Source organism: Alosa sapidissima, chromosome 7 (assembly GCF_018492685.1).
Source record: "Alosa sapidissima isolate fAloSap1 chromosome 7, fAloSap1.pri, whole genome shotgun sequence".
NCBI classification, from domain to species: Eukaryota; Metazoa; Chordata; class Actinopteri; order Clupeiformes; family Clupeidae; genus Alosa; species Alosa sapidissima.
In genome coordinates, this window is record NC_055963.1 from 27,713,214 (window position 1) to 27,728,901 (window position 15,688).

At 45.7% G+C, this 15,688-nt stretch overlaps 1 protein-coding gene across 4 annotated transcripts; it reads right to left on the reverse strand.

The window, feature by feature from the left end:
- Positions 1-481: 481 nt before the first annotated feature.
- plekhm2 (pleckstrin homology domain containing, family M (with RUN domain) member 2) lies at positions 482-15,632 on the reverse strand. Of its 4 annotated transcripts, XM_042097196.1 has the most exons (21): positions 15,180-15,632; positions 14,619-14,772; positions 13,470-13,576; positions 12,986-13,095; positions 12,487-12,586; positions 12,102-12,189; positions 11,733-11,907; positions 11,150-11,209; positions 9,526-9,799; positions 8,227-9,117; positions 8,035-8,104; positions 7,633-7,723; positions 6,958-7,022; positions 6,650-6,738; positions 6,143-6,275; positions 5,611-5,795; positions 3,799-3,864; positions 3,376-3,574; positions 2,675-2,854; positions 2,359-2,475; positions 482-2,037 (listed from the first exon to the last, which is right to left on the reverse strand). In XM_042097196.1, exons 2-21 carry the CDS (start codon positions 14,676-14,678, stop codon positions 1,900-1,902), a joined length of 3,198 nt encoding a protein of 1,065 aa, XP_041953130.1. In that variant the 5' UTR covers positions 14,679-14,772; positions 15,180-15,632; the 3' UTR covers positions 482-1,899. The 4 variants fall into 4 exon arrangements, with proteins under 4 accessions (XP_041953130.1, XP_041953131.1, XP_041953129.1 ...); XM_042097197.1 differs by having other exon boundaries at positions 3,415-3,574; positions 14,619-15,632; XM_042097195.1 differs by having other exon boundaries at positions 14,619-15,632.
- Positions 15,633-15,688: the final 56 nt, after the last annotated feature.

A 15,688-nucleotide genomic window follows, 5' to 3' on the forward strand; every position in this document is an offset into this window, starting at 1 on the left:
CACTTGGGATAAAAGTGTCAGGCAATTCAATTCATTTCAATGTAGGCACCTAGTTATGGCTGGATCACTTGGGATCACTCGTCATCAAATTCTATAATAACTTGACCTGTGACCAAATTTCTGCCTTTCCCAAGCCAAATTATTTTTCATCACATAAATGTGCGTGGAACTTCAGGACAAAACTGTGTCCTAACCTTGCCTCATCACACCAAAAACAATGGCTTACATTAAACAGACTGCCAAATGACAATCAACTGAAGGTTTTGCAAATATCTGCCACAGTGTGCATAATTTAACATGTTTTAGTATAAGTATATATATACTCTTTTGATCCCGTGAGGGAAATTTGGTCTCTGCATTTATCCCAATCCGTGAATTAGTGAAACACACACAGCACACAGTGTACACACAGTGAGGTGAAGCACACACTAATCCCGGCGCAGTGAGCTGCCTGCATCAACAGCGACGCTCGGGCAGCAGTAAGGGGTTAGGTGCCTTGCTCAAGGGCACTTCAGCCGTGCCTATTGGTCGGGGTTCGAACCGGCAACCCTCCGGTTACAGGTCCGAAGTGCTAACCAGTAGGCCACGGCTGCCCCAAAGCAAGTTTCTGCCTCCGCTATAGTGCAGTTAACATGCAGTGCAGGAGACTGACGAAGAGTACCTCTTTTACATTTTAATACATAACTACAGATCCATATCATATACATACTGTAATGCTCACAAACTATCAGCAGCCTACTAACGTGATTCCAAATCTTACTGGCATTGATTGTGGTGCCATGATTTACTTAGCCTTCGCACAAAACATACACCCACCATCAAACCTTACCCTTAACTACTCAATACTCCATACTACATAAGCAGATGAGAGTCGTACGTTAGCCTGATATGTTGAATATTTGAGGGAAAACAAAGCAAACCGAGAGACACGCCTATGTAGCAACTGCTTCCTACTCTGCCTTCCTGTATGTAGACAGAGTTTAAAATAAGCCAACAAAGACATGCTGTACATATGTTCAGACACACATACTGTAAATGCTGAAAACCACATTCAAACAAACACACACACACGCACACACACACACACACACACGCACACACACAGCATCACCCAGTTAGTTCAAAAGAAATACATAAAAGGAGAGAAAGTTCAAAGAAATGTGCAATCTTGCAATTAGCTGTATACAAGGATACTCTCTCATTGTGTCTTCCGTCTCTAATATCTGAGTGTCTGTTGTATGCCCTGTGTGTCTGACAAAAGTCCTTTTCTAACTGCTTGAAAAAGCAGCAGAATACACATGACCATTGTGGCACACCATACACCGCCCTCAACGTCCTTCCCGCTGCTCAAACCTCATCGACTACCAAACACTTGCAACAAGTAAGTACTTGTGAGTGTAGAATGGGCATCATGTGAGGTGACAATATTAGCAAGCAGACCAAATAAAGGTAAAAGGCGGCCAAATAGCAAAAAAGCCATCCACCATCTGGACTCCCTACGCTTCAGGATACATCAGTCGAATGTACATATTTACACTTAGGTGCAATTAGGATGGCGGTTAAAATGTTCAAACAAGACTTCGAGATTTGTTCGCAGAGCAAGTAGCACAGAGGGCGGGTGTGTGTCTCATTCTCTGACCCCTAGCCTCGTGACCCTTCGTCCCTCGCGGTAACGTTAAGCTGAACATAAGCCTGAATATTTGTGCAAGGCCGAAGAAGTGTAAACAAAGTCCCGCCTAGAGCCACAGAAAGCTAACACCGACAGCAGCCGCGAGTCCTTGAGAGTCAATCAGCGCTGCGGGCCCATGGGAGAGTCTGTTGCTCCCTGGGGCTGGGGTTGGGGTTGGGGCTGGGGGGGGGTTGGTGGTTGACCCGGTGTTTGTTGGTGGGGGTTAGCGCTCAGCACCAGGGCTCCCTCTGGAAGCGCCCCCTGGCCAGGCTGTCGCTGCGCTGCCACGCGCTGTGGATGAGAGCCAGCGCCTCGCCACAGCGCTTCTGCACCGACGGCTCCGACACGGCCTTCCGCGGCAGACACACCTGCAAGGCACAGGGAGGAGAAGAACACAGAGAGCCTTGTAAGATCTTTCACTGTTCATGAACTTGAGGACTACAATAGTGCATCCATTAACTGTAAATGTGAAAATGCTTGCCTTAGGCCACAGTAAGTTCTCTCTTGTTAAATCACTTATCTTAAAACACAGTATACAGGTATTCCTTATGTAACAGCATAATGAGATAACTACACATTTGGCATGAAATAAGGAGAAAAGGAAACAATGGCTGGGGGTTACAAGGGCCAGTTCTTAGTGGGAGTTAATGTGAAGTGAAGGGGGCTGAGTATTGTTTTTACACGCTCACCTGGAAGATGTCTTTCCAGGCCACATCTAGTGCCTCTAGGAGGCGATCTCTCTCCTCACAGCCACTGAAGTACAGCACCCAGGGAGGGAGGAACTGGGCCCGCTCCACAGAAAACTCCTACAGACAGACAGACAGACAGACAGACAGACAGACAGACAGACAGACAGAAAGAAAGAAAGAAAGAAAGAAAGAAAGAAAGAAAGAAAGAAAGAAATGTGTGTCAGAACAGGAACAAGTATCAGAAACAGAAAATGCAACCATGTGCTTAAATTCCACATCCCGTTTAGAATGCGCTGGAGAGCGTGGAGAGTCTTACAATCACACAGTACTCCTTATCGTCCTCCAGACACACAGCGGTGATATCACACAGCTCGGCAGCGCCCAGCGAGCGGAAGAAACTCGTCTGACAGTCCTGGTGGCACGTCAGCAACTTCCTCTTTGTCACCACGAGGCAGCAAGGGATACAGGGCGAAGGTGTGACACCTTGTGGAATCACCTGAGACAAACAAAGATCAGGGACAAAACACAAAGCCGCCGATGTTAAGACGCAGTACTGCAAGTCCAGCCAGTAAACAGAAAGTCTGAGTCACAAGACATGAAGGGGGCTTTTGTGTGGAATGCTAATACTTCAGAGAGAGTGTAGGAGGACAGGATGGGGACAGACAGTGAGGTCTGCAGCTTGGGGGGGAGGCGGGGTTTGCATATAAAACACACATGCACAGTGACAAGAGTCTGCATGTGCAGCTGTCCCCTTAACTCCAGAGCTATGAGGAGCGATGAGATCATACATAACAATTTCAGGAATATTACACAGAGGCTTCACAGACCAAGCCCATCAGACCAGCCTAACGGGCTTAGAGTAAAGGCTACACCAATCTCCAGGCTGCTGATACCTAAGGTTAGCTCATTATGCAATTATCATGGTACATACAGGTAGCTAGCTTGACAGACAGACAGACAGACAGACAGACAGATACTTTACTTATCCTGAAGGAAATGTATGTAATACAAACTAACTGCTGGCTGAGGAGTTAGTGGTACGTCAGAGGTACGGACCCCTTTTGAGACGGACTGGCACAGCAGCTGCATCCAGTCGGCCATGTCCTGCTCGTTGTCGGCGCTCAGCTCCAGAGGGGCGCGGTCCGTCAGGATCACCTGGAAGGCGTGCGGACGCTCGGTGCTGTTGGAGCGCCGACAGCCCCCGCAGTGCTCCCCGCTGTCGGAAGGGTAACGAAAAGAAAATGAACATGACAAGTTCAAAAATGAGTCAGACAAGGCGCCAGCCGACTGAACGTGGCATGAGATTACCGGGATAAACAATGACATCGTTTATGGCACCTCCTGCATAATGGAGGAGGAAGTGATTATGCAGGGAAATGGGGGTGGCAGGTTGATGTATAGGGGGAAATAAAACAGTAAATGAAATGTAAACAGTCTCACCCCATGGTGATGGATAGGAGCGGGGTCACGTCGGTCCTCTCAGGGTACTGGTACAGGATGCCTTTACTACACAGAGAGCACATCATGATGATGAATGCCTTTAATATACAGGCAAAACAGAGACCACTGAGGAGGCCAGTATTCCAAACAGGCATTGACACCATATTAACCCTTAAGGGTGTACGGAATGTTGGGAAATTAACATTCTAAAGAATATCTGGGTTCATTGAATTCAAGATAAAATTTTAGAACCTTCAATTGTTGCGGAACGGAATCTTATGTTAGAATGTTCAAAAACTCACACATTTAAGGGTTAAGGGCCACAGTGTGGTAAAAAGACAATGGATCACTCCATGAAGTCTTTCCTGTAAGATGTCTTTACGTTATAATTTCATCTGCAGAGACGACAGTAAAAACCCTTTAATGAGTACATCTGGCTTTTCATCAAAGCTCATTAGCTGCTGCTAGCACTGGGCAAACCTCAAGCGTTTTATACAGCACGGTTCAAAAGACTTAGACCAACAACATTCAGTTAAAGCCATGTATCTGGCCAGAGTGATGTTTTGCTTGTTTGTGAAATAGTACAGCTGCCACACAATAAACACAAATCAATGTTAATTCTATTAACAAAACTAATAAACAAACATAAAAACAGGACATTTTGGTGCCAGGGAGTATTTATGTATCCCTCAAAACACAAAACTGAATCTATTTGTTTTGGAAAATTGCTGTGAACTTTGTGTTACCGTGTAATTCTGTGGTAAGTCCTGCTAAGCAGGACCGGGTGGGATTTGCTTCAGTTAACTTGTTTTAGCTGTGTTGTTTTTGAACTTCTCCCTGCCCAAATGATCCCACAGAGCTCCTACTGAGGTTGTGGTTCAGGCCAATCTAATACTGTAAGTGTTCCATCAGCAGATTTCCACTCCACAGCAGATCTTAATTGGGGTTCGCAGTATGTTTTGGGCTGTTGGGCAAGATTACTTTTTCTTGGCAACCAACTGTATTCTGGAAGGTAGGACACAATCTCTGCATTATATTGACATTCATTTCAGTGGCTTTATCGGAATCTAACTCACAACCCCTCTTTACCCCCATCCCTTCCAATCCAATCAAACAATCACACTGCTTTAATATAGGCTGCACTGTCGTCACTGGTTGTACATTGGATATCTTGTGATTCTGTATACCGCAATTTGTTCTACTTTACGGTCTTCCCATAATAATGAACTCCTTCCTGCAATCTGCCCATGAGACAGTTATGGCTCTTTGGTGCCAGGCATCTCTGCCAGATGCTGAGGAGGCACACAACTGATTCTCTTCCTGCCGCCTCAGTGAGGGACTTTTTAATTCTCCCTCAGATGCCCACAATATTTTGGGTCTCTTCCGAGTGTGCCCAGATTTGTTTCTAATTTCTTAATGACATCTTGAGAACCACATTTTGGAACATACCAAGAGTTTGGTGGGCTATTGCTCATTGACTGGTATTGCTGATGCACAACCATTTCGATCCTAAACTCACATGGTTCAGCTGATTAATAGCTTATTGAGCTGAATCAGCCGTGCAGGGACAGAATGTTTGGAATGTCCAGAGAGCTTCCAGACAACATTTAACCACAAAACTCAGGCTCTTCTAGTCAACTCCACCAAGTCCTCCATTCTTATATTAACTTCCTCTACATCCACAACCACTTCAGTGCTTCATGAAAAACACAAGAAACTAAATAAGCTAAAGACCTTTGTGCTCCACTTTCAAGAGTGCCGACACATTCAGCAAAACTGTTGTGCCAACTGTCGCAGCTGTATGCAGCCTACCTGAGCACCAGGTAGCAACTCTTCCACTGCTCTTTTCCCAGGTAGGTGGTTCCGGCCCGGTAGAAGAGGGGCCCTTCCTTGGTGCTGCCCGACTCAACGCAGCCGGACGGCTGGGTGGCCACGCCCATGTCCATGGGGTCCTCCCAGTGCACCAGGGAGTACAGACAGATGTTGACCTCAGAGACCTGTGGAAACAGCAGCACATGAGCACTTGGCAACTTACTGGTTGTCTACATTAAGCCCAATTATATCAGACAAATGAGAATTGGTTGGTATTTGTGTATACACATGTATATTGCAAATATGTGTTCATATTTGCAAACATATTCACTGCAACTGATTGTTCAATATAAATAGCAAGGATGATTTTTGAGAAAACATAAACTATTTTCAGAGTGCTGTCTGTTGAGGGTCAAACACAGTGTCACCATGCACTGTTCACATAAGACATTTACAACAGACTGATTGCCGGGCTCGCTGCACATGCTTATGTTGAAGGTGAGGAGTGTAGAGTACTGCAGCCCATGCGTACCTCACAGTGGGTTTCCTGACAGACAAACTTGGTGAGAGCCAGTTTCTCCATGGTGGCATCTGTGAGGATGGAGGGGTAGGGAGGCTCTCGACAGCCGTTTATCATGGACGACCTCAAAATGTTCAGAAACCAGCTGGGTATGTGTGAACAGGTATGTGACAAAGGGGGAGAAATAGAGGGAGCTTTGTTAGATATTACACATTTTATTTACTATACTGTAATACAACAGTAATACTGTAATAAACAGATTGCCTTGCCAGTTCCACTTTTATTTCTTCATTTGAGATACTGACTGACATTCTAGCTAGCAAACTAAGGCCGCAGCAACATCTATTATCTGGTCTTCCTCACAACAGCCATGACACACTGTTCAAAATGAGTAAGATGCTGTCTTGAGTGAAAGCTATCTTGAAGGCTGCTCCAGTTATTCGATAAGACACATTAAAATCAGGCCTTGAGATAAGAAACAGGAAAGACATGCCGAAATGGAGATGATGGCACACTCACACAGTCAAGGATGAGTCTGCCGTATCCAGCAGAAACTGTCTTCTCCTGTTAGTGCACACTAGTGTAACGGTCTGCTGATCTAAGCCAACCTGGAGAGAATGAAAACAAGCCACCCATGCATCAGCAAATACAGATATACAGTACAGTATACAGTACAGTACAAATACTGCTGAGTAGTAGTTATCTCCCTTAAAACATTTCAAATTAATAATGCAGAAATTATCGGTCTATATTAAAATCCAAAACATACACAATATAACAACGATAAAACAAATACACATTCAATAAAGCATAAAATCACAACTCACAGACACATAGTCCAGCTCATTGTATGACACGGCTTCTTCAACCATGTAAGGCTTCTCTGCAGCCCCTGAGCAAGTGGAAACAGAAAGAGAAAAAGAGACACAGAGATAAAGAAAGGGTGAGTGAGAGAAAGATAGAGAAAGAGTGAGAGAGAGAGAGAGAGAAAGAGGAGGGGATAGAGAAAGGACAAGGAGACAAAAGACACAGTGTCAGTTGCTTTCTCTGTGACTTGGGATGATTGAGATTGTGTGAACGATCACACCACATTCCTCAATAATATGTATGTATGTATGTATGTATACTCTTTTGATCCTGTGAGGGAAATTTGGTCTCTGCATTTATCCCAATCCGTGAATTAGTGAAACACACACAGCACACAGTGTACACACAGTGAGGTGAAGCACACACTAATCCCGGCGCAGTGAGCTGCCTGCATCAACAGCGGCGCTCGGGGAGCAGTGAGGGGTTAGGTGCCTTACTCAAGGGCACTTCAGCCGTGCCTACTGGTCGGGGTTCGAACCGGCAACCCTCCGGTTACAGGTCCGAAGTGCTAACCAGTAGGCCACGGCTGCCCGTTATATCAATAATGTGCCGGAGAGGGAACGCAATCAGAGAGCAATCCAGGTTGTGCGTGAGCAGTAGGCCTGCTGCGCCTGCGCCTGCGTCTGGAGTCTCACCTTTGCGCAGCAGATAGATGTAGCAGTCTGTCAGCAGCAGGTAGAGGGGCTGCAGGTCCCCCTCCATGTGCCCCGTGCTCATTCGCACCATCTGGAACACAATGAAGCATTGGAGGCTGACAATCAATACAGCACCACTGGGCCCTCAACACTGAGAATGCAAGGAATGAGGTCAACCTTATGGCCACATTGTCAGTGGAGCCCGCAGAGACAACAGCTCAACAAAGTCCTATGCTGCTGCACCTACAGCCATTCACATGGCCAAGTCTGTGTTTTTTTTATCATTTTTTTGTAATAAATAATCAGTTCTGGAGGTTTGAATGGTAATCTAGATTTAAAAAGTTAAAATGATTTTAAAAGTTGTTAATTGTTTGACATCAATATAGTGAAAGTTGTCCAGACCTTAAAGAGTTGCTCCTCGTTCTCTCTGAAGACGTGAATCATGAGCAGGAGCAGGTGATTGTTGTCCACACTGTTGAATTGTACAAAAAAAAAAAAAGGTTAAATCACTGCACAAACTTCCCAAACGAGCTGGGCTTCATTCCAGCTTCCCCTCATCCATCACTGAGAGGCTGACAGGGCAGGGCATCTCACCTGAACTCTGCAGGATGGGAGTTCTCTGTGGGACTGGGCTGCTCCTCGCTCTCCCCATCGGGAGATGCTCCGTTCTCCAGCACAGGGGCATCCACGGGGGCCTCCTCAGGGCCCTTCTCCTCCCCCTCCCCCTCCCCCTCTGCGTCCTCTATGGCGAGGCTGTGGGCGTGCTGTTGCTGTGGCGCTGGTTCTTCTGTCGCTGCCTCTCCCTCATCCGCATGGCCACCAGGAAGAGCCGGCGACTGGCCATCCCCTGCAGGGTCATGGCGGCTACGACGTGCGGCAGCAGTGTCCGGACTGTGAGGGGTAAAGCAGTAGAAGTCGGCGGGGGCTGGTGGGGCCTGCAGGAACCCAGGGCTGGGGGCCAGAGGGCCAGACTGGCCCACAGGGTCAGGTGGCTCACCGCCCGAGTCGCCCCGAAAGGGCTGCGGCTGGGGAGGTGGTGCTGTTCGGGTGCCTCTCCTGCCGCCGCCTTCGACCGCATCTTCGTCCGCCCCTCTCTCGTCATCCTCCTCGCCTGCTCTTTCCCAGCTCTCTCGGTCCAGGGTGCCGTTCAGCCGGTCCATGACGTCACACAGCGGCTGGCCCACACGGTCCATGGAGGTGTCCGTCATCTCGGGGAGTCTCAGCAGATCCTCGGGATCCTCCTCGTCCCCGCCGTCCTCCTTCCTCTTCCTCCGCGCGGCGTCCGGCGCTGACCCGTCTGGGCCTTCGGAGGCGCTCCAACTGTCTACGGTGTGGGGGTCCGTCTCCTGCTCCCTCCTGGCCCCAAGTTCATGGCCCTCCTCAGCCTCCCCCAGCTCTGTAGTGGCCACGCTCTGGACGCTGCTCACGGAGCCCGTCGAGTCCTTCCCACGTCGCTTCTTGGCTGGCTTCCTTCGTCTGGCCATTCTGAGGCGACCAAAATAATAACACATCCATTCATTCAAACGGGGACACGCTGTCAAACTCAATCCATTAAAATGCATCTCACACGACAGACCAAACTGTCTCTCCTAATGCTGTGTCTACTGACTGTCTGAATTTACTACATAAACACTCATTAGGTATTTAACTAAATCTGTCACATGGGAGACAATGTAACCATGTCCCACCTTCCCAATTAGCGTTTTGGCTTGCCGTGAACAGAATGCAAATGAACGCATTTGGCTTTAACGGCAACACAGGGAAGACGTTACCGAATTCATAATCTAAACCTCATCTGGCTGATTGAAGAGAATGAGTGGGCAGATAGATGCAGATAGGCCACCCGTATGCAGCCCATGAAGAGAAACAAGGCCGCGTCTGAGCTGAGCTCACCGGATCACCTCCAGCTCGGTGCTGGTGCTCTCCGTGTCGTCTCCGGTGGTGGCCTCATGCCTGCTGTGCACCGGTGTCACGTCGGCCGAGGTGTTGGTGTTGGTGTCCGAGTCCTCGTTGAACGGGTTGTGCCGGAAGGTAGGGCTGCGCGAGAGCGAGGTGGTTCTGGACGGTGGTGCCCCAGTGGACCGAACCAGCCCGGAGTCGCTGACCACGGTTTGTGGGTCGGACACGCTGGAGTGCGGAGCGCTGACTGGGTCGGTCAAGTCTCCCTCTAGGTAAGCAGAGGTGGAGACATAGGCTCAAAACAGCAGATGCCTCATACGAGAATCTCCGTTTCAAACACACAGACGCACAGTGATGCACATTTACCACAGATGAGGAGCACAGACAAACACATCAGGACAAAGCTGGCATGGAGACTGTCAAGACCGGATAGGCCTGATTTTAACCAGACTGCCATAGCTTCAGATCAGTCAGTGCTGTTACCAATAATCTGATTAAATCACCATTCCGATCATTATCCGAATTCAGAATATTCCAGTTTACATGCTAAGCGAACTGGTAAAAATCTGATTCCATGATGACGCATTCTCATCCAGGAATCATGATAAACTCCAATTAAAGTCAGAGTATTGATTATTTGACAGATGTAATCAGAATTTAAATGGGATTGTCTGGATAATGTTATTTCTCTCATTTCAGTGTGATTTGTATTGTAGTACACACTTGAAGTGAAAAACTTCAGAACAAATTGCATTACTCATTTCGTTATTAAAGCTTGAATACTACACTTTACTATACTGTAGTACTTTAATTAAATTTGACACCGACACTGAAGCATATGAGTAGCTGCTTAAACTCAGGCCCAACACATGCAGAACCAGTGCCATATGCGTGAAAAGGTTATAATATCGGCCAGTACAAACTCGGTTAGCTGAGCAGTGGCTGCACCAGGCATTGCAGGATGCTTTAGTAAAATGCTGATGCTGCTACCAGACACAAGAATGACCATAACTCACCTGTTCGTCTCTGATTCTCACTTCTAACTGGACAGTGCTGTTGTGCTGTTATTGAAATAATCACTAAAATAATATCACTGTCAGAAGACTAAGCTGTGTGATCTCTAGCCAGTTCCAGATCTCATGTACATTTGCAATGCAAATGCAATGACAGTGAAATGTAAATGTAATGACAACAAGGCACAATATACAACACCTACAGGACAACACATAGGCTATTTCAAACATAACTTTCACTTCCACCAACACACCCAACATACACACCCAAAGTGGGTGACATTCAAACACCCAGAGTTGGATAATTATCTACATTCAAATGCCCAGTTGATTTCTAGACCAAACCTGACCAGCCTTCTTGTTGAGCAAACATGTATTTAGCATACCATAAAAAGCAACACAGAACAGAACAGAACAAGGTAGCATGCACATCTCAAGTCAACCACCATGAAGGTATGGCTATACGCACATGCATGAAGCTGTGTGGGTGTATGTGTGTGTGTGGAGTTGGGTGTGTGTGTGTGGGTAGGTGAGGTGAGGTATGCAGTGGTGGAGGGTGAGGGGGTGTTATGGTGACGGGTGAAGGGGGAATAACCATGTCCCACCTTCCCAGTCTGCATTTGGCATTGACTGCAACACAGGGAAGATGTCACCGAAATCATAATCTAAAAAAAGGAGGGATAAGGATAAGACTCAACATTAGGCGGGGAAAAAGGTATGACAAGATGAAGACAGGAAGAAAAAAAAAAGAAATAAAGAGAATGCAATGAACTGAAAATGATGACATAAGAAGCAATGTGAAGGTGAAACAGCACTTAGGAAACTATAGTGTATGTACTGGACTACGGTATGAACTATGCAATGAACTATGTAATGACCGAGCTATGAGAATCTGAGCTTGAGAATCTGAAGTTGCACGGACATCTAAACCTTTGCATGTGACACAGTTCCACAAAATAACAGTGGCTGCTTTCATTGCGTACAAGTGATGACTGACATGGAAAGAAAAAGCATTAACAGCTAAACCATTCTTCAGTCTAACTTCCACATTCCCAAATTGTGCCGAGTGAACGTGTGTGACCTGTATTTATGTGAAACACAGACTGACTGTAAATGAAATGCAGAGTGTAGATGAATTAGAGAATTGCTAACAAAGGAAGAGGAGCAGAAATAAGAGAGGGCTCTTACCTTCACTGGACGGGGCGATGGCACTGTCGTCCCACTCCAGGTTGGTGGAGGTGAGGGAAGTGAAGGAGTGAAGGGACAAACTGTCCGAACTAGGTAACCTCTCCTCAAAGTCCAGAAGATTCTGTGGTTTATAGTACTCAGGCATGTAGGGGGCAACATCTAGGTAAGGGACATCCTGGATCCGGAAAAAGAAGACAATTAAAAATTGCTTTACAAGTCCTACAAATATAATGACCGAGGCGTAATCAAGGAGTAATCCAGGAGGAAAACACATTTTACAACTAATGTACTCAAATGGTTTTCATTGCTTAAATCATTTATCTGGTGATATTCATGTGTAATTCTTTTTGTGAGTAAGGCAACACATACCAGCTCTAGGTCAAACCGGATAAACTCCAGCCCAGACACCAATGTAACGAAAAGGGTGAGGTGGTCATGGCTGCAGACCAATGCATTTCTACAGAGAAGGACAACACAGTAAGATAGAGAAACAGACGGTAAAATGTTCAAAATATCAGATATTTCTTTATGTATTGTGCATTTATTTCTATCTCGTGTCAACGTTATCTATCAAAGGAGCAATACTGTCACCTCAAACTTTAAGGCAAAATAAGCTAAACTGCAGACAGAGCTAAAATAATCCTCCCAAATACCAATCAGGAATAACAGGTTCTTGAGCTTGTGATTACCACGCCCAAACCAACAGGTAAGCTTTAGGTATGTGTCAACATGCAGCTTATATGACAGAACTCACTTGAAGTAATATTTCTGCAACAGTGCCTGGTTCTCTTGGAAAAGGCGGAGGTAGCTTTCTAATGAACTCTCACTGAGGGCCAGGTACAGCCAGGCACGACCTATACAGCCAGCCAGACAACAATCCCATTTAGACGGGCTAGTCGCCATAAAACTGGAAATGTACTGTCGGGTCAGACCACAATAAATTCATGTACCATTTTTAAAGAAACACAAATCAGAAGAAATATATATAAGTATAGGAGCATAATTTTGTTTAAACTGGAAACAATAAAATAAGTAATGAACAATCAAGGGGTTTCAGTCAGTCTGGATCACCTGGGAGGCTGATTTTTAAGTGTTTCTCTGTGGTATCACACTCATACAAAAGCACCAAACAGTAACTGCTGGATCAATATACACTTGCTTTTTTGCTTTACACAGTGTAATGTCATAGGCACTGAGTAGTGCAATCAGCGGAAGAACACATTCAAGTGAAATGGGTAAGAGTTTGTGCTCACTGCGGCCAAGGTTCGTAGCTATGTGCTTAAGCTCGTCTATCTGCCGCACCGCTTCTCTGCGTGTGAAGTGCAGGACAAGGACCCAGTAACCTGAGGAGATGTCCTGAAGCCTTTCGCACAAACACAGGCGCGCGCGCACACACACACACACACGTGCACGCACGCACGCACGCACACACACACGCACACGCACACACACACACACACAACAGGGTGTAAGGATGGAACACAATGTGCATATACATTCAATACACATTATCCACACAGTAAACTACAGTACACTGAAAATAAGCTGTTCATCTGCAGCCATTCCCCTAGGAACTGAAACCATAGTGTAACTCTGGGGCATCTACCCGGTCAAACAACGAGACATTGTCTACTGTATGTATCCATAGCCTAGAACTCAGGCCATGTTGCTCTCATGCCATGTTTACAGTAGCACAGGTGAACCCAGATGCTCTGTTTGAACTACCAGCAATCTTACCCATAAAGCAAGGCATGGTCCAGGTGTTCACAAAGGCGCTGTAAAACCCGGTCGTGGTTACGAATGGCTGGAGTTTCATCTTCGCAAGCAGCAAAGTAACTCTGCAGCTGGAAAAGCACAGCAAAGAGGGGAATTACACATGAGGTGAAACAGAAAGTAAAAGGCTATTGTAGTGCATGTGTCATTACAGTGACTGAAATATTTGATGGAATAACAGAATAAATATGTATTTTCATGTCAAATGCAGGGCTATGCATTGAATGGGAGGGGGGGGGGGGGGGGGTTCAAAACAGGTTACAATGACTTATGAGAAAGGGTGTGATTAGAGCTGCACATTAGCAATAATAAGCATTTGACTACACCAGCTTTTGTGAACCCACATAAATTCCAAGCACCTGACAGTCATGTGACCTCCAAACTTGGAACAGGAAACGTCAGGAATACATAAAGCAGAAGTAGGTCGCTATGTCAAAAAAGCGAGGGAAAAGACAATGGCATAGCAGCACTGACACCATGAGAAACCGTAACATTGGATTTTAACTGACGTTATCATAATAACTTGAAATATACTTATTTTAACACGAGAATATAAATGACATAAGATTAGAACAAAATGTACGGTGCTAATTTCAGTTGACCATGTCGGGAGCTCATGCTGAAATAATGTGCCCTGTCGCCACAGAAAGCTATAAATCAATGTGCATTAATAATGACAAATGCTGACCACAATAATGTACCGATTGTTTCAAGCCATACTTTTCAAGACAAAGGAGTCACTGATTGAGGTAAACAGAAATATAGCTACGTTCGGTAGCATTATGCATTGTGGAGAAGGCAGTGTTTACAACACAGTCCCTGTGCCGCATCCAAACAAGAATGCTTTAGAAGTTGGACCGGGATTTGTTTTTAACATACAAATTACGTAATTGATAAGATGTTATGGCTTCGCACAGGTACAGATGCCGTGATGTAATTGCGTATTCTCCAAAACATCAACAAAACCTCTGGAATGGCTAGCTCGCCTCGGAGGGTTGGGGTGTTGTTTCCAAACCCGAACAGCAAGGCCCACTTTTAACTGATATTTTCTTCTCCACAAACCACCGTTTATCTACAAACACTCATATATCTGCTTTATAGGATACAGCTTACCTTCTTTACCGACAAAGAGATATTTTCCAGTATTCGGTCTTTGACTTTGAGCTGATCCATGACTTGGTCTCCTTGGCCGCCAGCGGATGTCAGCTGATACCCAATGGATAGTGCGTCTGCCACTACTCGTTGCTTTCTCTGACTACAATGAACTCTATGGAACAAATCTGCCCACGGTTACCATTCATTAAGGGTTTTTGTCATATCTACAAAACTGGATTAACTTCTGTATTTTTCCCCAAGTTCATATACGCTATCCAACTGTACCATCTTAACCCTGCAGTATGGCAGCCGCAAAAGCATAATGGACGAAGTAACAACTTTAAATTCAGTCAGTGTCAACCTTACACATCAGCTCATTCAGCTGAAGTGCTTCATTATTGAATCTACATTGGAATTTGCTCCCCATTCCGCTTACGTTAGGGGTCAGTCCAGCTGTCCACTTTTGTTGCAAGCACAGGCAACCTCGCAGTTAAAATTAGCATATGGTTTGGAGGGGAATGACAACCAAAACGAACTTCATGGACGAACGTCATGAAAAAATATAACTAGTTTGCTTACCAGTTGGCAGTAGTTATAGAGCTTAGCCAGAGTCCCGTCTGTAATAGTTCACGTTAAAGACATTGACTAGATAAGCTGACTAGCTGTCTGTCAGGTATGAGTTAACTGCATTTGGCAAACGCAAAGACGGTACAAAACATTAGCTGTCAATGTTTGTACCCAAGTTTTAAAACGTTTCAATTTGTTCAGTTCAGTTTGCTGGCGTTAAAAACCCAGAACGTTAAAGCCATCTAACATGAATAGCCAATGCTAACTTTTCAGCCGGTCATTAGCCTGTGTTAACAAGCTGATCATGCTGAAACACAAACTGTTTTCTGTAGTGTACCGGTAAATTCTGAATATCCTAATTTCCCAACGAAACGTTATTTATTTGCCTCGACGTAGCCATACTGCAAGGCCGTGTCTGTCTTCACTTGGACACCCATGTTGCTAGCAATCCAGTCAAGCCTTTGCATAGACAGTAAAAGAGCCTTTGCCACTCGGTTGTCAACAATCTCGTGACTGTATTA

What these genes read in the sequence shown, in the direction of transcription:
- plekhm2 (XM_042097196.1), bottom strand. Translation starts at nt 14,678, where the DNA reads ATGGATCAGCTCAAAGTCAAAGACCGAATACTGGAAAATATCTCTTTG. An exon ending in ACGAGGAGCAACTCTTTAAG is followed by an intron (nt 7,724 to 8,034) that starts GTCTGGACAACT and finishes ATTGTGTTCCAG; the next exon opens with ATGGTGCGAATGAGCACGGG. An exon ending in GTCAGGAAACCCACTGTGAG is followed by an intron (nt 5,796 to 6,142) that starts GTACGCATGGGC and finishes CTGTTTCCACAG; the next exon opens with GTCTCTGAGGTCAACATCTG.